At 40.4% G+C, this 23,669-nt stretch overlaps 3 protein-coding genes and 2 non-coding genes across 6 annotated transcripts; 4 read left to right on the top strand and 1 right to left on the bottom strand.

The window, feature by feature from the left end:
* Positions 1–3,949: 3,949 nt before the first annotated feature.
* On the top strand, positions 3,950–6,670 carry LOC137717402 (uncharacterized). Of its 2 annotated transcripts, none has more exons than XM_068456767.1 (5): positions 3,950–4,453; positions 4,627–5,043; positions 5,185–5,799; positions 6,060–6,220; positions 6,317–6,670. In XM_068456767.1, the coding sequence occupies exons 1-4, from the start codon at positions 3,995–3,997 to the stop codon at positions 6,189–6,191; spliced, it is 1,623 nt and encodes a 540-aa protein (XP_068312868.1). In that variant the 5' UTR covers positions 3,950–3,994; the 3' UTR covers positions 6,192–6,220; positions 6,317–6,670. The 2 variants fall into 2 exon arrangements, with proteins under 2 accessions (XP_068312868.1, XP_068312867.1); XM_068456766.1 differs by having other exon boundaries at positions 6,312–6,670.
* Positions 6,671–7,930: 1,260 nt separating this feature from the next.
* LOC137717598 (uncharacterized TPR repeat-containing protein At1g05150-like) lies at positions 7,931–10,548 on the bottom strand. The gene has a single exon (XM_068457010.1). The coding sequence runs from the start codon at positions 10,313–10,315 to the stop codon at positions 7,937–7,939; it is 2,379 nt and encodes a 792-aa protein (XP_068313111.1). The 5' UTR covers positions 10,316–10,548; the 3' UTR covers positions 7,931–7,936.
* Positions 10,549–12,870: 2,322 nt separating this feature from the next.
* On the top strand, positions 12,871–12,943 carry TRNAE-CUC (transfer RNA glutamic acid (anticodon CUC)). Its single transcript has one exon. It is a non-coding gene; the product is annotated as a tRNA-Glu (tRNA).
* A 1,584-nt stretch (positions 12,944–14,527) lies between these two features.
* Positions 14,528–18,020, top strand: LOC137718822 (probable LRR receptor-like serine/threonine-protein kinase At4g36180). The gene has a single exon (XM_068458360.1). The coding sequence runs from the start codon at positions 14,533–14,535 to the stop codon at positions 17,953–17,955; it is 3,423 nt and encodes a 1,140-aa protein (XP_068314461.1). The 5' UTR covers positions 14,528–14,532; the 3' UTR covers positions 17,956–18,020.
* Positions 18,021–21,416: 3,396 nt separating this feature from the next.
* On the top strand, positions 21,417–21,489 carry TRNAE-CUC (transfer RNA glutamic acid (anticodon CUC)). The gene has a single exon. It is a non-coding gene; the product is annotated as a tRNA-Glu (tRNA).
* The last annotated feature ends 2,180 nt before the right edge of the window (positions 21,490–23,669 follow it).

The raw sequence follows: 23,669 nt of genomic DNA, 5'->3' as shown, positions 1-23,669 counted from the left end.
TTAGGCAAAATTAGGCTTATGTTCTTTTTCTTCCCTATATATATGTTTCATCTTGTAATTGTTTCATCAAGCAAATATACAAAACCATCTTCAACACTTCTCTCTCATGGCTTAAATCCTAGAACCCATGAAACCCTAGCAAGTTCATATTTTATCATGGTATCAGAGCCATCGTTTTTGGTGACTCTGAATACCCCACCTATCTTCAACGCTTCCGCACCACAACCAACAACATCGTCATCATGAGTGATTCAGGAACCAACACTAAACCATTAGAGATGGCTACTGATCTCTCGAACCCGTTTTTATTACACCCCTCTGATCAACCTGGGAACATCTTGGTAGAGCATTGGTTGTAAAGTCTCTTGAAATTTCGAGTATGCTCTGTGGTTGCAGTTTTGACTGATCTTCCACATCAGAAAAGATTTCTTGAGATTATTGTTGGTGCAATCTTCCACGAGGTCAACCATTCTAGGCATGGCCTCTCATTCAAAATGGGAAAGTCCCAACCACCCGCTCTATCTCCACCACTCGGATCAACTTGGTGCAATCCTCGTACCACAACCTTTGGTGGAAGACAACTACAACACATGGGTTTAATCCATGAGTATGGCCTTAACGGTCAAGAACAAACTTGGTTTTGTTGACGGGACAATCAACAAACCAAGTGAGGATAATTTTAAGGAACTGCAGCAATGGAATCGCTGCAACAACTTTGTCAAGACATGGCTACTAGGCTCCATGACAAAGGAAATTTCAGGGAGTGTCATCAACTACAAGGATGCTCGACAAATGTGGACCGATCTGCAGGAGAGGTTCTCACATGTGAATATAGTTCAGCTGTTCCATGTTGAGAACGAGATTCATGATTGCGTCCAAAACAATATGAGTGTAAGTTCTTACTTCACTAAACTTAAAAGTTTATGTGATGACGTGATACTTACAGGTAACAATTTGAGAGAAATTGAAGAGACTAAACTCTTCCTTTCCCAACATTTTAAACTAAAGGATTTGGGAAAACTCAAATACTTTTTGGGGATAGAAGTTGCAAGATCTAAACAAGGGACTGCCTTGTGCCAACGCAAATATGCGTTGGAAATACTAGAAGATGCTGGGTTCCTTGGTGCGAAGCCCTCACGATTACCAATGGAACCAAACCTGTCCCTTGCACAAACTGATGGGACGCTCCTACATGATCCTTCTTCATACAGGCGACTCGTAGGGAGGCTGATTTACTTAACCATCACGCGACCTGACCTGACTTATGTGGTTAATTCATGGACAAGCCACGACAACCACACCTTGAAGCGGTGCAAACAGCTTACATACGGACCTCGAATCAACCTGCAGACTTGTTCACCAAACCACTAAGCTCGGCACAATTTGAGATCTTAATTAGCAAGTTGGGTGTCATCGACATTCACACTCCAACTTGAGGGGGAGTGTTAAAATGCTTGAAATAAACATGTTGGAATAATGGTAGCTAGTCAATTTTCTTGTTCAAAGTTAGGCAAGTTAGGTAGTCAAGCAAGATAGGTAAGTTAGGCAAAATTAGGCTTATGTTCTTTTTCTTCCCTATATATATGTTTCATCTTGTAATTGTTTCATCAAGCAAATATACAAAACCATCTTCAACACTTCTCTCTCATGGCTTAAATCCTAGAACCCATGAAACCCTAGCAAGTTCATATTTTATCACTCACTTCTCCAATTCCTGCTGAAGGAATTTCAGCAACAGCTAAAAAAGAAGAACCAGTATTGCCTTGCTCGTTATGAGTACTATTCGCCGTGCCATTTTCCAACTTACCGCCGCCAGCTTCCGAACCAACAATCGCCGTCAAAATAAACAAGACGACCCATAACTTTCTCATCGCCACTCCATCCATATGCATGTATATTGATTTTAGGACGGTAGAATTAAAATCAATGCGCATATGTTGTGGTACTTCATACTTATATAGACATAAATTCAACGATGATAAACTGATTACATAGTTTAGACGTTAAATTCAGTAATGTATATCATAGAATTCACGACTCGTGTCCAACAGAAAGTGTGCCTTGTATCTTACTTTTGTCCCCACCTAGTTTTCTGTAACTTTTTACAGTATAGGCTGGAAGAATTAGGTTAAAGTGGCGGTTGCGCAACATGCATGCTTCACTTCACAGCCTGCTCCAAGGCGCCCCACTCTCGCCCACTTATAGGAGAAATTTTTCATTGTGACGGGAATACGCGTGGTACAACACGTATTTTTATATAAATTGTGAGAAATTTTATTTTTTTAGTTATTAACTTTTTGACACACAAATCCTACAATTTGTATAATAACACATAGTATACTACCTCGTGTGCCGATCACATTGAAAAATCTCTCAACTTATGACACGCTGGTGTGACCAGGCTAGCTCTCTTCTCGATCAGTCAACCCTACTGGTATTTCAATCTTAGCTTATCCATGGGATCACAATTAAACAGTTTTTTAATATTTGATGAGAAATAATAATCAAACACATCATTTTTTTTTTTTTTACAAACCACTGTTTAATCGTATTTTTTGTCCGTTTGATTATTCAATTAAAGAATCAACAAATAAAGACTTGTATAAAAAGAAAAATGGCATGTAATTATCATTTCCATCTTCGAATCCATCATTTTTGGGTTAATTTGCAATATAATCACAAAGAGTTGATTAAACTAGGTTATATATACAGCAATACATGCACACACACACACCAACACACAGATATATATATATATATATATATATATATATATGCATATACATATAATAGCATGCAGTGGATCACACTGTCACATGAATTGTATGATTTTCAGGTCCACCTGCAATGTGATCAGTACAATATTTATTAAGTTTTGCTTGGCCATTAAGGCTGGACTTCGCAGTGTTAATTTTAACATCATATGTACATATACAGCAGTATACTTATTTGCCATCATGCTTCCAACTCCTCCGTGTTAACTAATTATAATACAACAAAAGTATAACTCTCATCAAATACACCAAATGGATTAATTACAATAGAGTAATGTTAGGAAGTTCAGATTTTTGTAGCGTGTAATCATAAAACAAATTTCTACAAAAGCAATAATAAAACTTATTTTCACATAACTTTTCATTGCCCATAATTAAGCTTCTTAAAATTCATGGAGAACATCTCAAAGATGCTCTGATCAATGTAACTCTATTTTGACTATGTTCTGCTCCGCTTGTAGTTTGATTGATTATTTTAGTTTTCAAACTTGAAAATTCAGTAAAATCTACATTTCCTAGGAAGAAACGACATGATCAGAAAATTCACAAATATTTGATAAAGCTATTTTCTTCCTAGGGTTGAGTTTAGGTGGAAATGAGATTTTCTAGTTTTCACAAGACCTTTTGTGTGCACGATAAAGAAAATATTATAGATTACGTAAAAACGAATTTACTGTTTAGTGAGTCGTAAAAGCAATTTCTATTGAAATTTTAAGCTTGAAAGCTTAAATAATCAATCAAAATACAAGCGGAATCAGAACATAGTTAGAATAGAGTTTCGTTGATCATAACATATTTAAAGAGTTCAGCTTCAATGAATCAATGAGTGTTATTTTTCATAACTTTTAAATATTTACTCTTTAAGCTCAATCATTCATTTCCATATCATCCAATGTTCCTTGGATAATTTTCCAAAAAATTGCATGAAAATATGGCTGTTGATGAATTTTGTAGAAATGAGCAAAATTGACTAAAACCCGTTTAAATTTTGGGCCGGTCTAAACACCAGACCCAAATAGATAATGGTTTGGAATTTTGGGCCATTTGCGTTGACCGTTAAGTTTAATACAAATCTTAGAGCCGGTCCAAACACCAGACCCAAATAGATAATGGTTTGGAGTTTTGGGCCATTTGGGTCGACCCAAGAAGGTATTGATAGGGTTTTATCTCACGACTTCACCGTCTTCTCTCTCTCTCAACAATTTCCAGTTCGGCGAAAAATGGGGAAGAAGAAATTCATCGACAAGAAAAAATCGGCGACCTTCCAATTAGTCGCCCGCGACTCGTCCGATCCCAACTACGATGACTCACCCGGCAATGACCGAGTCTTTGTACGAGTCGACAACAGCAGCTACTGCGTTGACAGCTTGTTCCCGGAGGATAACCCTGACCACGGCTCCGGTGCCGACGGATACAACGATGATCCTAATTCGATATACGCCGATGCGCCCGAGGATGGCGGCGGCGGGGACTATGGCCATGGTTACGGGAGCTCGGCGGCGTCATTGGCAGCTCAGCCTTTGCCTGACAACGTAAGGAAGGAGATTCTGGAGCTAGGGTTTCCAGACGACGGTTACAATTACTTGCTGCATATGAGGGAGATCAGGAATACTGGCGGCGGTTCTGCGTTTTATCAGAATTCAAAGGCTAAGCTGGGTGAGCTCCCGCGCGATGAAAAGGTTGGTTAGCTAACTTAGCTTTCGGTTGCTTAAATTCTGTTTGGTTTCCGAGAAAATTGAGGAAAAAGAAAGAGTAAAGTAGAAATTTTCTGTCTTTTGCATTTTTGAGCTATCAAAACTTAGGTAAAGGGATTTCTTTTGTGTACTTAAAACACAGTGTTGTGGATTTTTAGGCATATGATGCTTCAAGATTGCGCATTTCGGAAACCGAAGCTCCGAACGAGAAGGTTATTTACAGTGTGGCTTCTAAGACGGTTAATGTAAGGGTTCAGAAAGTGGTTGATCCAGAAGTGTCTAAATTGCTTGATGATAGTGATGTTTCGAGGTTTGGTTCTGATGTTGAGGACTTGGAAGAAGATTTCGTGGTTCAGGCTAACCAACCCGAAGAAGAGGAAGAAGAGGAGGAGGAGGAGGAGGAGGAGGAGGATGGGGTTATAGATAATACGGCAAGTTTTGTCGAACAACCTGAGAACAAAAATGTGAGCAATGAAGCAAATGGAGCACGAACAAATAGCGTGGCTGAAGCAAAGGATCACTCTGTGGTTGAAAAACCACGAGTTCATCGCCTTTTGGATGAGCAATTTGAATTGGTGAGTTAGTTTTTTGGCAGGTTTAGTCATGTTATTTAAACTCTGTAGTTTGAGTCTCACGATATCATATTTGTTGCCACCCTTTTTCGTTTGTATCTATTTTAGCTCACATTTTTGTTGTTTATAAAAAAAAACAACCAGCTTGTAGGTCAGGAGTATGGCAGTTATGACAATGACGATGATGATGATTACGGTTATATACCTGAAGAAGATGAGTCCCTTGCAGAGAAGCTCAAACATGCCACCCTTAATGAGCATGTGATGGATGACTTAGAGCTGGATGGAAATTACAAGGCTCCTGCAGATTTGTTGCGGGATAACGAGACAGTAAAAACGAAAGAGCTAGTGGACTCTGCTAATGACCTTATTCGGCGCTGTGCGGAATATGCTGAGAAATATGAGAACGAAGATCAAGATGGAGACGTGGTCATTGTAGAAGAGTCTAGCGATGAATCAGAAGTGTGGGACTGTGAGACCATTGTTACTACATATTCAAATCTTGATAACCACCCTGGAAAAATTGAAGCTCCAGGAGCAACTAGAAGGAAGAAGCTTTCTGAAACGGTTTCTGGAGCCTTGGATTCCACCGATCGTGTGATAACTCTTCGAGGAAAACAGAAGTTGCCCGTGGACTTCCTGCCTCATGGTAAAAAAGCTACTTCTGAGAAGGTGAAAGACACGGGTGCCTTGAAAAATCAGCCGCTGAAAAGGAAGCAGCATGGTCAGGAGTCAAAGGAGGAGAAGAAAGAGCGAAAGGTATCCATTCACTATTCTGCTATCCATATTTGCTTATCTTGAGCATGCCATTACATCCAGCTTACCGTACTTTTATAAACTCCAGAATGTTACAATTTGAGGGCAAAAGCTGGAAGCATAAAACTTGCATCCACATATTCCAAAGCTACGCTTTTTGGCACCCGATAATTTGTGCAATTGTGCATTGTATTTTGTTTATGTTGTTTCATTGTTAAGTGCTGTTGGTTCTTTGATTATGACTCGGGGATTTATGCATGCAGGCTGCTGTTAAGGAGGAAAGGCGTGAAGCACGCCGCACTAAAAAAGAAATAAAGGAACTCTACAAGGGTGAAGCACAGCATGCCCAGAGAGTAGTTGCTATTTCGGGCCCTTCTTCTATTCATCTAATGTGATTGTGCCAATCATTAAGTTATTTCTCTAGGTAATTGAAATTGCATCATTTTTTCGTTAAATCCTTCTGTTTATGGAAGTACAGTTTATATTAATTGATTCGTTTAATTATGTTCTTCTAGGTTAGACTTAAGAGAGCACAGGATAATTGTCAAGAAGGCGGTATCCCATGAGCTTCCACATTTCACAACACCAAGAAGACACATACAGATAATCTACGACCAACCATGTTAAACGAGGCACCGTATGTTTCATCCTCATTGCCTTGATTTTTATTAGTATAGAATTCAAGTGACATTGGGATCGAGTATAATTTATGTTCGGAAAGCTTGGTTTCTGATGTTTTTGGCCGGTCATAAAACATGCCTCGAGTTCTTTATACGCATATGTAATGTAGCAAGAGATGAAAGATCCGTTACAAAGCATGGATGATAAGCATCGTTCTTCCCATAATTTTCTAATGTATTTCTTTGATTTGTCATTTTTTTGCCCCCCCCCCCCCCCCCCCCCCTATAATTCAGTGTATATTCTTGCTTTGCTAAACCAGAGATTTTAAGGAATCAACACAAACATGTTTTGCTAAAGAAACTTCAACCTGTAGATGGCAAGAACATAATTCTCAATGGGGAATTGGAGCCATATCACCTCTACCAAAATAAGGTGTGGGACTCCAAATGCCGTAGTCCTCAAGAGTTATCTCCGAGGCTTGCGTCTCATATCGGCATTCATGTCCTCCTCCTCCCTGGCGCACCTGATTTTTCAGTTGCTCGGAAGGAAGAAATGCTGGTAACAGAGCTGGGGCCGTGGCTGGTGATATCAGTGATGATGTCAGTGATGTCGTTGCCCTTGTAGGCGTAATCATCATAACAGACACGATCATCATGGATATCATGTGCTTCGCCGATGATGCTGAGGTCACTGGTACTGCTTCCATGATGGTTCTTCTTGGCTAGCTGCAATGCAGGTTAGGGTTTTCAAATTTCGAGCTTGAAGCTGCATTTCGCAACCGTCAGCAAAAAAATGCTGATATAAAAGAAGCGGGTATTGTTTGAGCAAAATTCGTTTCCTTTCTTTCTCACACCAGATGAATGTCTCAACCACGCTTCTTGCATGCTAACAGAATGGAAACCCTAACCACTTCTCGTCCTACATATATTCACTGTTCTAAAAGCCCCCGTCTAGGTGCTAGTCTGCTGGTCACCGTCCTTCTAGCCTGATTAAACCCTGTTTAGGTCTCCACTCTCACTTAGACAGAAAATCAATTTTTTCAATAAAGCGTAAGAGACTATTTGAATACTTGAATGAATATTCATTATATGCTTGTTTCCATGTTTTCAATATGTTATAATACTTTATAATTTATATGTCATTTTATGTATCTCAATATAATTATGTATGTTTTTTAAGTATAAATAGATACTTATACAATATGTAATAAACTTACTTAAATCCGCCTAGGCGCTAGGCTTCAACTCACTGTCCGACTAACGCCTAACGTTTTTTTAGAACCTTACATCTAATTTACGTTTTACTACGAGATTTATCGGAAACACCGGTGGAAGAAACAAATTTATTATACAACGGCATAATGCCCACCGAACACATTCGTGATCTACATATTTCACACTGAACAACTACATTACGACGAAGGAAATATACAGAATAAACAGAAAAAAGGTCTAGCTATGGGGCCTATAAACAGAAAAAAGGTCTAGCTATGGGGCCTATAAACAGAAAAAAGGTCTAGCTATGGGGCCTTGTGGGATTGCAATGTAAAGCACTTGCACTTGTGTTTCATGGCTTCAGCCTCGCTTCCGTATTCTCTGAATTTGTACTCTTCCTGCTTCGAGGTAGGAGGCACCTTTCCCTCGCTATAGCATTGATTACACAAGCTGAAATGAGATTTTACCTCCTTAAATCGGGACCCGATGATCGGGTAGCGGCAGACCGAGCAGACATGGTTACCGTGGCGGTTTCTGTCCCCGGTTTCAAGCTTCAACAGCGTGGACATGATACCAAAACCCCAATCTGGGTCGTCAAACATGACAAGAAACTCTGTGAAAGACACTGTGGAAAGATCCGTTTCTCCATGGAGTTCCAGCATCTCGCTAACCCCGTGGGAAGGGACATACATGGCTCTCAACAGATTGATATAGCTAGTGGCATCAGCTTTTCTTATCTGGGAACCACCACCCTCGTTTACAGGACGCCACAAGAGCGCATCAAATGCAACTCGTTTGCGCTTTTCTGGCGAGCCACTGCAAATAGGGGCTAAAACAGCAAAAAACATTCCCAAATCCACTCTTCCTGAGCCTGTTTCATCCATGACAGAGAGTATCCTCTCGTTTATGGCTTTAACAGCTCCTTGGAAAGTCTCTGGCTTTAGAAAATCAAGCAACCTGCGGAGGATTACTTCTAAATTAGGCTTGCGTATGGATCTCTGAGGAACACCAGTACCTGAATACGAAAGAGGTACTTCACCATCATTCATTTCCTTCTTAAGAAGCTCCACATCACATCGACTCAACCTGGTAATCCTCTGAAAGGCCCTAATCTCAAGTGCATTGGCCAATTCTTGCCTCAAAGTAGTCTTCTCCCCAACTGTCTTGAATTTCGAGGGTTCCACAGTGACAAAAGAACCCTCTCCATTGGTTGCCTTCACCTTCTTCTTCTGCAGCTGCTTCAAATGTGCAATGGCATCATGCAATTCAACCCTGTTGGTCATTTTCAATGCTTCCTTCAGAGCCTTCTTAGCCTCCTCAGTTTCCCGAGCTCCCAACAAAGACACGGCCTTGTTAAGCTGCGCACGCCAATGGTTCGGCCACACAGCTAAAACCCTAGTATACATCTCAGAAGCTCTCGGAAACCTACCCGAATCCATATACAGCCCACCCAAATTATACAAAGCATCCACATGACCAGGCTTCAAATCAATAGCTTTCTGAAATGTGGCAATTGCCCTCTCATCCTCCCCCATGGCATGCAAAGCCGAAGCCAAATCACAATGCGCATCGGCATAATCAGGTTTCATAAAAATGGCCTCATCCAAGGCCTTGACAGCCGCCTCATATTCCCCAACCCCGAAAAGAGCACTACCCAAAAGTTTCAAAGCTCTAAAATGTGTTGGACATAGAATTGCAGCTTCTCTGTAATACTCACAAGCACTCATAACCATACCTTCACCTTCAAGCGCAATCCCGAGATTCACATAAATCTGTGGAAGCAGATAAGCCCACTGGTTGCCGCCGGCCTCCGCCGCCTCCAACGCCAGCAAAAACTCTTCTTTGGCTTCCTTGTACCTGCCAAGAACATACAAGCAATTCCCAGCTCGGAAATGCGGCCGCACATCCACCGGCTGCAACTCACAGGACCTCTTGAAGCTCACCAACGCCTCCTTAAACAGCTGGTGCTCGTACAGCACCCTCCCAATCGCCATGTTCCCGTCGAAGGCCTGCTCACGTGACCTCGCTCCGTCGGCCCGGCTCCTCAGCACCCCCAATTCTTTGACGAACAGAACGTAATCATGCCCATTCTCCTCCCAAAATACCCTTTTCTCAGAAATCTCCGACGACGGCCCCAATTCCCTCGACCAACCGGCGTCGGAGAAGGCGTCGATGTTGTCCGCCTTCAATTTCCCGTCTTTGCTCTGCTTCGCCTTCAACCGCTTCACCAGAATCTCCAAATCGTCCACAATCTTCCACGTGTCGTCGAACACGATCCCGTGGTTCGGCGACACCGCCCACGCCGCCGTCCTCTGCTTCTTCTGCGACTCCACTACCCGCTCGTCGACAATCGACGACGACGACGCCTCGGACGCCTTCGTCTCGTCCAGCGTAAGCTCCAACCCGAGCGCGTCGAAGTCACGGTCCACATCGCCGGCTCCGTCGTCGTACGTCCGCAAAAGCCCCTCGTACGTCAGCCCCTTCTCGCCGTCGATGAAGTCCCCGTAGGTCCGGAACACCTCGTCCAAAATGGCATTGATCTGCTCGTTGGAAAATTTGACCCTAGGGTTTACGGCGACAACGAGCGCCGCCATCTCATCGCGGTTGAGGCCGCCGTCGTGGTTGTCATCGAACTGGTAGAAAATCCGTTTCACCTTCTCCGATCTGCTCCCTCTCGTCGTCATTAAAACTCCGCTTTACTTTCGGAATTTAATTCTTCTGGAGGGTTTTCCAAGTTTTAATTGGCGATAAATGGGAGAGTGACCGAGGGGGACCAAAAATATACGGTGCGGCGGGGGTACGCATCTAAATTAATTAATCTGGTTCTGGGGGTTTAATCCGTGATTAGACTAATAATTCTGTGATTAATGAGGTTTAATCTCTCATTTGGGTGTACCGACTGTTTTCTCTGAGCCAGAAAAAGGAGAGAGAGAGAGAGAGAGAGAGAGAAAGAAGACGACGCTTGTTTTCTCTTTCTTTCTCTCTCTTGTTTAAGTTTTTTTTTTTTTTTTTTTAGGGAATTTTTATTAAAGAAAATTAATGGAAATGATCTGAAAAATTTAAATTTTAACTATAAAGATAAAATAATAGTACCAAGATTAATTTTTTAATATTAAAATATAAATAATACCAAAAATTTTTCGTTAAAATTTCATTTTTATTAACTGGTTCTCGTTTATGCAAAGATGATTGATGACGATGGGTGAGTGTGGTTGGGTCTAGTGGGCCTGTTAAATTTTTTTTTTTAAGTATTTATGATTTTTTAAAGTATTTTATGTATTGGCATTGGTTGGCACGATTAAGGTACGCCAGCTTTACATAAGCATGTTGTCCAGCTGACTGAGTTCTTATGTTGATCAGTGTGCTTACATGTGGCAATTTGTGTTAGCTCGATCATAGAGATAATAAATCGGATATAAAAGTTGCGGTATCTTAAATCTGTCACGGTGTTATGCACCACTTTATCAGATGATGTTTGTGTGGTTTTATTTTGTGTTTGGACTGTTTCACTTTGTATATGTGTGATGCGTCCAACATTGTTCAACTTTAATATGTTTCATTAAACTTTTTGGTTTGACATTAATGTATATGAGTTTCAATATGTATCAATTAACATAAACGAAAATTAATCCTAACGTTTTTCTATTATGTTTGCGTAGCAACACTAACTCATTTTGTTTATTATTTTACATGCATAACTAGGATTAAGATCTCTTTGACATATATAATTATACATAGCTGGTAAGGAAAGTGATTCTTATTTTTTCCACAAATGGAGATTAGTTATGAGGCACATATCATATCGAACTTTAACGACCTGAACAGTTTACCTTTTCAAGTTGCACCTCATAGGTCATCCATGAATATTAGCTATATTGGGAATATTTAAAGCATCTAATTAAGTACAAAAAAATTGACGAATACTATAATTTAAAAAACATTGAAATTTTATTGTGACAATTAACTGAGCAAATGGTTACGGATTGAATCGAAATATTGCAAGGATAATCTATGAATCGAAACTTACAAAACAGACAATTTGAATCGTTGAAATTAAATGTGGAAAGAATTTGTACAAAGATAAATTACACGATTATGACAATATATGAGAATTAAACTAGTTGATCAAGATAGTGGGAAGCACATTCTCTCTAGAGCTATAATTTGGGAGCCTAGAGATTAAATAATCCTGGCCTTTCGAATTCATTCCAAGGCCTGTAGCTTTCGAAGCGTTTGTACCTTCCAAATTGTCTCAGCAACAAGATCACATCGCAGCCCCTGCTGGAGATGGTTGCCGGAATGTAGAACGTGCTGTCGAAGAAGGAGGAGGCGGGGAGTGGAGAAGCCGATGCCGAAGTGTTTCGGGTCTCCATTTGGAGAGTGTGATACGTCTGCTTAAACCCTTTCAAGCCTTCTCCTCTGGGAGATTTTTATTTCCATTTTTTTTTTGGTTGAAAAACGTGGCTAAAAGCAACAGCCAAACAAACCTACTCAATTTGATAAAAAAAAAATACCCTACTTAATAATAAATTTGGACCGGAACACTCAATTCGATCTTTACGAATAAAATTAACTGAATAAGAAGGAGGAGTATTAAAATAAATTTCTTTTATCTGGAGACATGCCGAAATTTGCAATACCAAGGTCTTGAAAGCAATTATTGGCAAGCCAAAACAAGGGGACCGAAAGAATAATTATTGCTAGTAGCTTGCGACACCAAATGAATTGTGATTGCAGATTCTAATTCCACTAGTAATTTATCAATTTGTAATCTCCAAGTAATTGGAAGCTCAAGTAAAGAATCCTTAATTAAGAATCTCACATGTGCCCGAATTAGCGCAAAACCCATAAATTCATTTACCATCAGAATCTCTTAAAACACCACCTGCTCCAGTAGAACTATCACTTTCGTTCTTACAACCATCAGCATTAAGCTTAAACTAATCTAAAGGAGGAACTTCACAATGGAGTAAAAATTCAATCCTATATGGTTTATCAATCTTGTGAGTATTAACTATCAACCATTCATGAAGATAAGTACAAATAGCAATTGCAAACTCATATGTCATCATAAAATTCTGCTCAAAAATAAATTTATTTTACCAATACCAAATAAACTAATAAGCATCAGAAAAAACTAACCTCCACTATATATAGAGATTTTTATTTCCTTGTTTACCTTAGTCTATTGGCATCAATTCAATGAATATATTTCATTGTTTGTTCACAGGATATCAAATCCGTTGTAGTCTAGTTGGTCAGGATATTCGGCTCTCACCCGAAAGACCCGGGTTCAAGTCCCGGCAACGGAATTTGATTTTATCTTTTTATCTTTTTTTGTTTTCATATGGGCTTCAGTTAAAGGCCCATTTGAAAGGCTTCTCTCATTACTCTAGCCCAAAAAATGTTGTGGATATAGACCCAACTAAAACATTATCAGGTTTTCTTTATTCTTCTTAGAATACAAGTGATGATTTATTTTAACTATGTTGTATGAAAGAGAGATTCAAAATTTGGCAAGGTTTTTATCAAGGCCCACATCGAAAATGTACACCGTTTAGTGTGCTGTATTTTTCATTTGGTGGTTCTATTGTTAGTAAGGTGTTGATGGTAGTGCATCTTTGTATTTATACCCCGTGATGGTAATCAAGTTGCATTTTTCATAAAGACGCAACTATAGTTCTTGATATTCACGTTTGGGTTTGCATAGTTTGTGCCATCCTATGTAAATTTTTATGTGTATCTGGGTAAAAAAAAAAAAAAAAGTATTGTTTCACATGTTATAATATAAAAAGACGATATGGTTAATATGTCCCATTTTAAGATATATTTTTTAATGACACGAGTTTTTAGTTTTCAAATGTAGTCTTTAGCTTTTTAGGTTGTCTCAAAAACACTTAATTTTCATAAATTGTCTCAAACAGACACACAACAAGAATAAATTACTAATGATCCGGAGGTATATGATAGTAACACTAAGAAACCTCGCTCAATAACAAGAAAAAATTACGCATTGTAATACGAGTAAATGAGTAACATGTGATGATGTGATCATAAAAGAAATTCTAAGGAATGCTAACGCCTGATTGTGGACTACCCAATCCTCTCGTATTTGGTTACTGCTACCCGGTCTTGCTGGGGCTCCATTTTATGTGGGAGAGTGCCGGCCCACGGACGGCCGTATGCAAGAACCTCGCCGGAAAGAGACTTTCCGGGTCATTTTCACAAATAAAAAAGGTTTAATGGGTCAAATATATAAAAAAGGTTTTTTTTTGGATTATGGCTTTTGGGGGAATCGGAGAAAAACCAAAAGTAAAAATCCACAACCCCTTTCTTTCCGAAAATGAATCTTCTTCGAATTCCTTCCACTTAAATCAAGAGTAAAGAAATCCTCTTCGCATTCCTTTCACTTAATCATTCTCATCAAACAATTAGAGTTCTTGAAATACAGATTCAATTTAAAAGTTATAATAACTTTAGCCGTTTGATCAAATTTTAAAAATTCGAATTGTTTAATAAGAAGGATTAAATGAAAGAGGATCCGGAAAGAATTCCTTTTTTCAAAGAAAGGGGTTGTGGATTTTTACTTTTGGTTTGTCCTCGATTCCCCAAAAGCTATAATCAAAAAAATTAGAGCGCTTGAAATACGGTTCACTTTAAAAGTTATAATAATTTTGCCCGTTTAATCAAATTTTAAAAATCCAAATGGTTCGAGAATGATTAAGTGAAAGGAATCCAGAGACAATCCATTCCTTTCTTTCCCTTCCGTTTCTTCAGACGCTCCTCCCACCCCACTACAAACCCAGCACTCATCCCACTGCTACCAAAAATAAAATTATATACCCAGCACATTCTGCATTACAGTACTCTCTCTGGCCTCACCGTGTACCCAGCAGTACCCATGGCAACGGCTAATTTCTCCTTCCTCTTCGTCGTAGCATTTGCGGTTCCTATTTGCTTCGCCGCCGCCTTAACGGCCGCTCAAAGGCAAACATCACTTTCCGAGATACAAGCGTTAACGGCGTTTAAGCGCAACCTTCACGACCCGCTTGGCGCGCTCGACAGCTGGGATGCGTCCACGCCGTCAGCCCCGTGTGACTGGCGTGGCGTCGGCTGTTACGATAACCGAGTTCGGGAGCTCCGCCTGCCTCGTCTCCACCTCGGCGGCCGAATTACTGACCAGCTCGCCGACCTCCGCGAACTCCGAAAGCTCAGCCTTCACAGCAACAACCTCAACGGCTCCATACCTTCCTCTCTCTCCCAGTGCGCTTTGTTACGCGCTCTTTACTTGCATGGCAACTCGCTCTCCGGGACTCTCCCGCCGGCGATTCTCAACCTCACCAACCTCCAAATCCTCAACGTCGCTCAAAATTTCCTCTCCGGAACAATCTCCGGCAACATTCGGGTGAGCCTTCGGTACCTCGACCTTTCGTCGAACACATTCTACGGGGAGATTCCGATGAACTTCTCCGCGGACTCTAGCCTCCAGCTCATCAATCTCTCGTTCAATCGGTTCTCCGGCGTGGTTCCGGCGACCATCGGCGGTCTCAAGAATCTTGAATATCTGTGGCTGGACTCGAACCAGCTGTACGGCACTCTGCCATCGGCGATTTCTAACTGCTCCTCGCTCGTGCATTTGAGCGCGGACGACAACGCGCTGAGGGGTCTGGTTCCGACGACGATCGGAGCGATGCCGAAGCTTCAGGTGGTGTCGCTGTCACGGAACGAACTGTCAGGGTCGGTCCCCACGTCGTTGTTGTGCAATACTGCTAACAACGACTCGTCGTTGAGGATTGTCGAGCTTGGATTCAATGCGCTCACGAGCATGGCTGAGCCGCCAGATATCTCACAATGTTCGAGTGCATTGGGGGTTTTGGACTTAAATTCCAATCAGATAAGTGGCCCCTTCCCATCTTGGTTGACAAACGTGACAACAATTATGAGAGTTCTAAATCTTTCTGGAAACTTGTTTTCGGGTCAATTGCCGCCGGAGATTGGCAATCTTCTCCGGTTGGAGGAGTTTCGGGTGGCGAATAATTCGCTGTCCGGTGAAATTCCTGGTGAGATTGTGAAATGTAGCTTGTTGCAGGTCCTTGATGTTGAAGGAAACAGGTTTTCGGGTCAAGTTCCTTTGTTTTTGGGAGGAATGAGTAGCTTGAAGATGTTGTCTTTGGCTAGGAATTTATTCTCCGGCGACATTCCGGCAAGTTTAGGAGCGCTTTCGCAGCTCGAATCGTTGAATTTAAGCAACAATAATCTTACTGGGAAAGTTCCTGATGAGCTATTGATGCAGCTAAGCAACTTGACTAGTTTGAATCTGAGTAATAACAAGTTTTCTGGTGAAATTATTGATGTTGGAGAGTTGAAGAGCTTGCAGGTTTTGAATTTGAGCAATTGTGGGTTTTCGGGGAGCATTCCTTCGAGCATTGGGGGTTTGATGAAGCTTGAAACACTTGATTTGAGCAAACAGAAGCTTTCGGGGGAGTTGCCGGTTCAGATTTTCGGGTTGCCAAATTTACAAGTGGTTGCTGTGCAGGAAAATCACATAACAGGAGATGTCCCTCAAGGTTTTAGTAGTTTGATTAGTTTGGTCTATCTTAACCTATCTTACAATGCTTTTACTGGTGATATTCCTACAACTTATGGATTTCTCAACTCATTAGTTGTTCTATCACTGTCTGGAAATCGCATTTCGGGTACAATCCCACAAGAGCTTGGAGATACTTTGAATCTTGGAGTGCTCGAGCTTCGTTCTAATCAGTTAGGTGGTGAAATTCCAGGCGGTATCTCTCGCCTATCCAGTTTGAAAGAGCTCAATGTAGGTCATAATAAATTGACGGGTGAAATCCCAGGGGAGATTTCCAATTGTTCTTCTTTGACTTCTCTGTTGTTAGATGGGAATCAACTTTCAAGTCAAATACCAGACTCATTGCCTAAGTTATTAAACCTCGCGGTGTTAGATCTTTCCTCTAACAAGCTGAGTGAAGCAATCCCCGAAAGTCTTTCGCTCCTCGTCCCTCACTTGAAATACCTGAATTTGTCAAACAACAACCTTGCTGGAGAGATTCCGAAGACGCTGGGTTCTCAGTTCAATGATTCTTCTGTGTTTGCAATGAATAGAGATTTATGTGGGAAGCCACTGGGTAGAGAATGTGCAGATGTGAGAAGGAGAAAAAGGAATAGGTTGATTTTATTAATTGGGGTGGCCGTGGGAGGAGCTTTGCTTCTGCCATTGTGTTGTTGTGGCTACATTTACAGCCTCTTGCGATGGCGAAAAAAGCTTAGGGAAATGTTAACCGGTCCCCAGAAGAAGCGGACAAGCCCTCGAGCAAGCTCAGGAGACAGGAGCCGGGGAAGTGGAGAAAATGGAGGGTCAAAACTTGTGATGTTCACTAGCAAGATCACGTATGCAGAGGCATTGGAAGCAACAAGACAATTCGATGAAGAAAATGTGTTGAGCAGGGGAAGATATGGACTTGTATTCAAGGCTACATTCCAAGATGGAATGGTGCTCTCAATCCGACGCCTTCCCGATGGAACCCTCGATGAAGGCGGTTTTCGCAAAGAAGCTGAAGCTCTCGGCAAGGTGAAACATCGAAACCTAACAGTCCTCCGAGGCTATTACGCAGGTCCCCCGGACGTGAGGCTCCTCGTGTACGATTACATGCCAAATGGAAACCTAGGGACTCTTCTCCAAGAGGCTTCTCACCAAGACGGGCACGTACTTAATTGGCCAATGCGGCACCTCATTGCGCTCGGCATTGCTCGCGGATTAGCATTCCTGCACTCTGTCTCAATTGTACACGGCGATGTGAAGCCGCAGAACGTGCTTTTCGATGCTGATTTCGAAGCACATTTGTCCGAATTTGGACTAGACCGGCTAACCATAGCCACACCGGCAGAAGCATCCTCGTCTACCACGCCGATCGGGTCCTTAGGCTACGTGTCCTCTGAAGCGGCATTGTCGGGGCAAGCGACGAAAGAAGCCGACGTGTATAGTTTCGGGATCGTACTGTTGGAGATACTGACAGGGAGGAAGCCGGTGATGTTTACGGAAGAAGAAGACATTGTGAAATGGGTGAAGAATCAGCTGCAGACGGGTCAAGTTACCGAGCTGCTCGAACCCGGGATGCTCGAGATTGACCCCGAATCGTCGGAGTGGGAAGAGTTCCTGCTCGGAGTGAAAGTGGGGCTTCTTTGTACGGCTCCTGATCCGCTTGATCGGCCATTGATTGCCGACATTGTGTTCATGCTTGAAGGTTGCAGGGTCGGACAGGATATCCCGTCCTCAGCTGATCCAACCTCTCTGCCTTCGCCGGTCTAATTTTTTTATACATTTTTTTATTTAAAAAAAATCATTACCTCAATCATCATCGTCTTCATTCTTGCACTTGTATGTACTTATTAGGGTTTATAATATTCAGGAAAAAGAAAAGAAAAAAAAAAGGCGCATTAGCTTTTGATCAATTCATTTCCTACTGTTGGTTGGCCTTTTATTCCGTTTTTTCGTGCTTTTGCTCAATTTCATAACCTGGACCTGACGTCGCCGAAGGACCACTCCATAGGGCTAGACATAAACTATGTTCTCCTGAATCATAGACGTTAAGGTGACGGTGTTCATAACTATTATGTGGTATTACGTGTTTTTGTGCACTGTTCTAAATTTCTGTCTGGCACAGCCTAGGCGCTAAGCGGTTGACCACCGTCCTAATTAATCCCTAGGCGTTCGAAAATTATAAAAGGCCGCCTATAAATGCTTAGACGTCTGTCTAGACTGCCTAAGCATCCGCCTAACCCTTCCAGACTTACCTAGGCATCCGTCTAGATCGCTACTCTATTTAGGCAGAAAATAAATAACTTTCATTTTGTATTATATTTTTTTTCAATAAATTGTAAGAGACTTGTAAAATACTAGATGAACATACATTATGTGCTTGTTCCTTTTATTTTCATTATGTTGTGATACTTTATAATCTATAGTCACTTAATACTACGGTCCAGTGATATTTCTCTTCACTGATAAGTGAGAGGTCTTAAGTTTCATTATCACAAAAAGCGAATTTGAACCACATTATTGCTAGCTCATTGTGAGGCTTAGCCCACTCTCTCATCCCTTAGTGTAGATAATATAGTGTATCTATTTTGCAATTAATGTATCTCAATGCAATTATTTTTAAGTATAAGCAGTATTTATTTATAGGATATATAATAAATTTATTTAAATCCACTTAGGTTTTCGTGTAGACGCTAAGCTCCCGACCACTGTTCAACAAACCTAACGTATTTTAGAATTTGATTTTGCATCGCATGATTCATTTAATGTATTGTCACTTTAACGTCTCTATTTTCTCTTTCTTAAAACAATGTCATTCATGCTAAATAAACATTAATTCTTCCTAGCCACTTGAAAATACAAAGCAGAATATCATCATTCATAGTGGTTTGGTGTAGGTAAGGGCTTTTAATGCTTTTGTTTAGGTATTCTACTTCCCGCCAAATAGCTCGCACTCAATCGGGATAGCCCACGTGTCGAGCCCTGAAGACAGAGGAAAGTAGCCGTTAAGATACGACGTCTCCCGCCAGGGCATAGGCGTCTGTATCGGAGAAAGAGATGCAGAGAAGTCAGGACCCACGGAAGTGTCGGACCCGTGCCCTTAATCAGATTCTTTGTGAGCATCTGAGGATCCTCTAATTATATTCATTCATCATACATCGTGTAATTAGAAATTATTGTAATTTTTTTTATTTAAAATTGAATATAAACAATATATGACAAAAACTGACTATACGATATACAATGAACGGATGTGATCGAAGGATCCGCCTAGGATCCTCTCTCGTCCCTGACTGGTCCAAAGAGCCTTTGATGTGAACCAACACTGAAAATTTCCTTCAATTTTTTTATTTTATTTCTTAACTTTTTTGTCACTTTATTTAGAATGAATTCACTATTATTGTGGTATTCTCCGCTCAAGAAATGTAAGGAAATTCTCTTAAAAATGAGACTCTTCATGGTCTATTTGTCCTCTCATGTTTTTGTTACAATATTTTATAATGTTGGCACATAAATTAACTTTAAACTGTGAGGTAGCAAAGAGTTCATGAAAAGTCTCATTTTGAAAGAATCATTGTAACATTTCTCTTTTCCGCTATCATACCATTTAACATAATAATATATTGTCATTTGACAAAAAGAAAAAAAAAATTACGCAATAGTAATTCATAATTAATTGAAATGAAACACTACACGGCGAGCTAAGTGAGAAGTATTCTCGTCTCTAATTCACCTTGTGTTGCCTGCTTTGAATACGCAATAAACATCTAATGGGCTAATAGCGCCGCCTATAATATCTTAGCGGACGACACCACTAATAATAGGAAGTTGCATGGTTGTTCTGGATCCCACAAACTGCATCAGACTGATGCACCACTTATGGGTAATAAGAACAAGAGCAGAGATGATAAAAGAAAGGTGCAGAGTACATAAAAAAGTTAAAAATGATAAAGTGAAAAAGATTAGGGTGCTAAAACTCATGATGATTTGTTTTTAGTGATGGTGACTCCCTCTGGATCTCATATTTTAGAACTCGCGATCGAACGATCTAAATTGTTGAATTTAAATGTTGCTATCTTTTTTTGGTATTTTCTCTATAGCTCATTTCACGCATAATCTCTTTCTTCTGAGGATCAGATATTTCTCTTTTAAACAATTCGAATTATTTGGTCTGCCAACTCTGAAGTGTGAGGTTCGAAAATGATCTAACCTCTTTTGACGATGGGCCTGCACGCTAACAGAGTCGACAACACATTTAATCGGGTCATGAAAACGAACAGACTATCAATAAACGAACAAACTATTCATTGTATTCAATTGCATGACATGTCGTTCTCACTTCCATTGTCATTGCATGCATTTCATAACTCTCTCGGCCCACGTACAGAGGCAACCAATACGACCCTTCATTACGAGAGAAACTTCTATGCATCGCTTGTCGTATACTCTTTTTTCTATATCTGCCGTTGTTTATATAAACAGATAAACCACAGAAGAAATTTGAATTAATATTTGTTTACCCGAGAAATGTTAAGGGGATTATTTCAAAGTAGGATTCTCTGTCACCTCACAGTTTAACATCAATTCCCGTGCCAACATTATAAAATATTATGCAAAAAATATAAGTTGACAGACAGTTTATGAGGAATCTCATTTGGTTGTGCTTTGAAAATTTTACATACTGAGAGTCGAAAGGTGCCAAAATAGAGTTGTACTCATTTTGGTTGTGAGATTGCATGACCATCCCTACTCAAGTTTCTCTGCTCATTCACACAGAAAATATCATGATTCCCAATACACAATACAAGGTCAGTGCCTACTAAATCCAGCAAAACATGTGCAATGTTTTGTGTTGACAAAACATTGGCAATGTTTGTATTGACAAAACATGTGCAATGTTTGTATTGACAAAACATGGAGGTAAAGTAAATCAGCCCTAATTTTTTTTTATATAGAAATATATGCATACAATGTAAGGAAGATACACTTCAAATTTAAAAAATTTGGGATTCGTTTAAAAATACTTTTAAAATAACTGAAAAGCGTTGGAAGAAGTACTAAAGTGTTTTTCCAGGATCCACTTGAATTTTTACTAAGGACTGGTTTCAGAAAAATTTCACTAAAAACGTTTTCAGTCATTTTAAAGACATTTCCAAACAAGCCCTTGATCTGTCCACGGTGGATTTAATATATTTGTATTTATAATTTATTGTTGCACCTAGTGTCAATAATCCGTTGTAGTCTAGTTGGTCAGGATATTCGGCTCTCACCCGAAAGACCCGGGTTCAAGTCCCGGCAACGGAACTCTATTTTTTTCATTATTTTTGCTTTTAGGTTTTTAATTTCACATGGGCTTATGCCAAAGGCCCAAATTCTTACACCACCAATCCCCTACTTCTTCGGTTTCGTTTTTCCGGGTTACTACTTGTTCCTTCCTGCTTTCTCTACTCGAAGGATAGGAGGGATCCTTGATAATACTTGCCAGAATTCGGAAGCAATTTCCAGATTCCAGTGCCACTGCAGCTGTTGCATTTCAACAGGTCGTCTGCGGAGATTGAACTAAAGTTATCGGCGTTTAAAACGTTCATAGATCTTGCTGGTAACGAGCTCACGTCCGACGACTTAGGAATGGTCCTTTCCCTGCTGTTCTTCAGCTGTTCTTCTGGTCCTGATCCTGGGATATGGGCTACCACTGCAATTCCAGGGTTGTTGGGTATGCGAACAACTACATTGTCAATGGATGTTTGAGTGACTCCTCGACCTCGAGTACATGGCTTGTGCGCATCTTATCGAAGGTTGCTCAAATAAACAATCTGGACGTTAACGTTGATCGGGCATTGATCGTGTATGTCTTCTAGGGTTGATAACAACGATTATATTGTGGAAGATTACATTCCAAAGGTTTCGAGCGTCATATGATCATGGCTGCCATGATTCTCTGTAAGCAATTTTCGGAATGGTTTGTATAAAAGGAAAACTAATGAAAATGGCTGCCTGGACTTGAACCTCTGCGCAAGTCTCGTAATTGCAACTTCTTGCGGCCAAGTTGTTTTTGCTGCCTATCTCCTTCCTCATATCCCTCGTCATCTCCTTACAAAGGGAGGAACTCGAATTCTCAGGGCTGCTGGTGTAACCTTCCACTCTATCGGGAGTGTGTCAATGCGGCGAGCGGCTGTTTGGTGTCGCAAAGGCTGAGAGGGGCAGCTCTTGTATATTTTGACAAATACTTCTAGCAACATATATATCAACAGTGCCTGTTTTGATGATAACTGCAACTGAGCAGGTAGCTTATTATTTCTTTGCGTGAATTCCTTCCCGTTCCCCTACCATATGCCTCCCATCGTCAATCTAAGGAAAATGATATCCGCATACCTGTTTTCTCTCCGATGCTCTTTTAATTCATTCAATTTCAATTTAAAAACTAGAAAAAAAGGGAGACTGCGGGGTATAAAAGAGCGCAGACATCATTTTCCCGAGTCAAATGTTATGTGAGTGAATTAGAAGCAAAAAAGGGTAAAGGCCATGGCCCTCAGAAAGTGAGATATGAGGCATGAGCGTTCCGGCCCTATCTACGCTTTCATTTCATGGTCCTGCTTGATGGAGAAATTTTTAATTGTGACGGGAATATAGGTGTTACATCACATGTTTTTATGTAAGTAGTGAAAAATTTTATTTTTTAAGTTATTAACTTTTTTGACACACATATCCCACTATTTATATAATGATATGTGATGTACCATCCCGTATGACTGTCATACTGAAAAATCTCTATGTCCGATGAACCTAGCAAGCAGCTACCTGGCTAATAGAAAAATGAAACTTTAACGAAAAACTCCTGGTACCGTTTATATTAATGAAAAACCACATTGTTACACTAAAAAGTCAATCATAATACTATTCACTTTACACTTTATTTTTTTCTTATCGTTAAAACTTAAAGTTTTCAAATCATTTTCAATAGTTTTGTTCATAAAAAACCCACTTGGTTCAGGAACCACGTGCTGGTACCAACGTAAAAATAAAGAGACCACGTGCTGGTCAACAATTTCCTAATAAAATCCGACGTGCAAGCAAAGGCCCAAAGAATCTGATTAGGGGACCACGTGCCTGGCGAACGTTCAATCTTAACGGCTACTTTCCTATCTCTACAGTTGTCGCCACGTGCTCCACCCCAATTGAGTGTTAGTTATTTGGCGGGAACATAGGGGGGCAACTTACACGGGATGATACGTCGCTTCGGTTAGTCCCCTCGCCTGCCAATCATTCCATACCAATAATACACTTCGTGTAAAGTATACATTGTATTTAACATCACATAACGTCACAATAACAGTATTATCTGTGCTACGTAAATTATTCTCATATTTCAAATAAATTTTTTATCCCCGTTTGGAATCCAAGGAATTTAGATTTTAAATTTATAAATTTTAGTTTATTTAACGGTTATAAAAGAAATTGTGAATAAAAACACTTCATTTTAAATC

The sequence above is a fragment of the Pyrus communis genome, chromosome 15 (assembly GCF_963583255.1).
Source record: "Pyrus communis chromosome 15, drPyrComm1.1, whole genome shotgun sequence".
Taxonomy (NCBI): domain Eukaryota; kingdom Viridiplantae; phylum Streptophyta; class Magnoliopsida; order Rosales; family Rosaceae; genus Pyrus; species Pyrus communis.
This window is presented reverse-complemented; position numbering and strand designations above follow the sequence as displayed.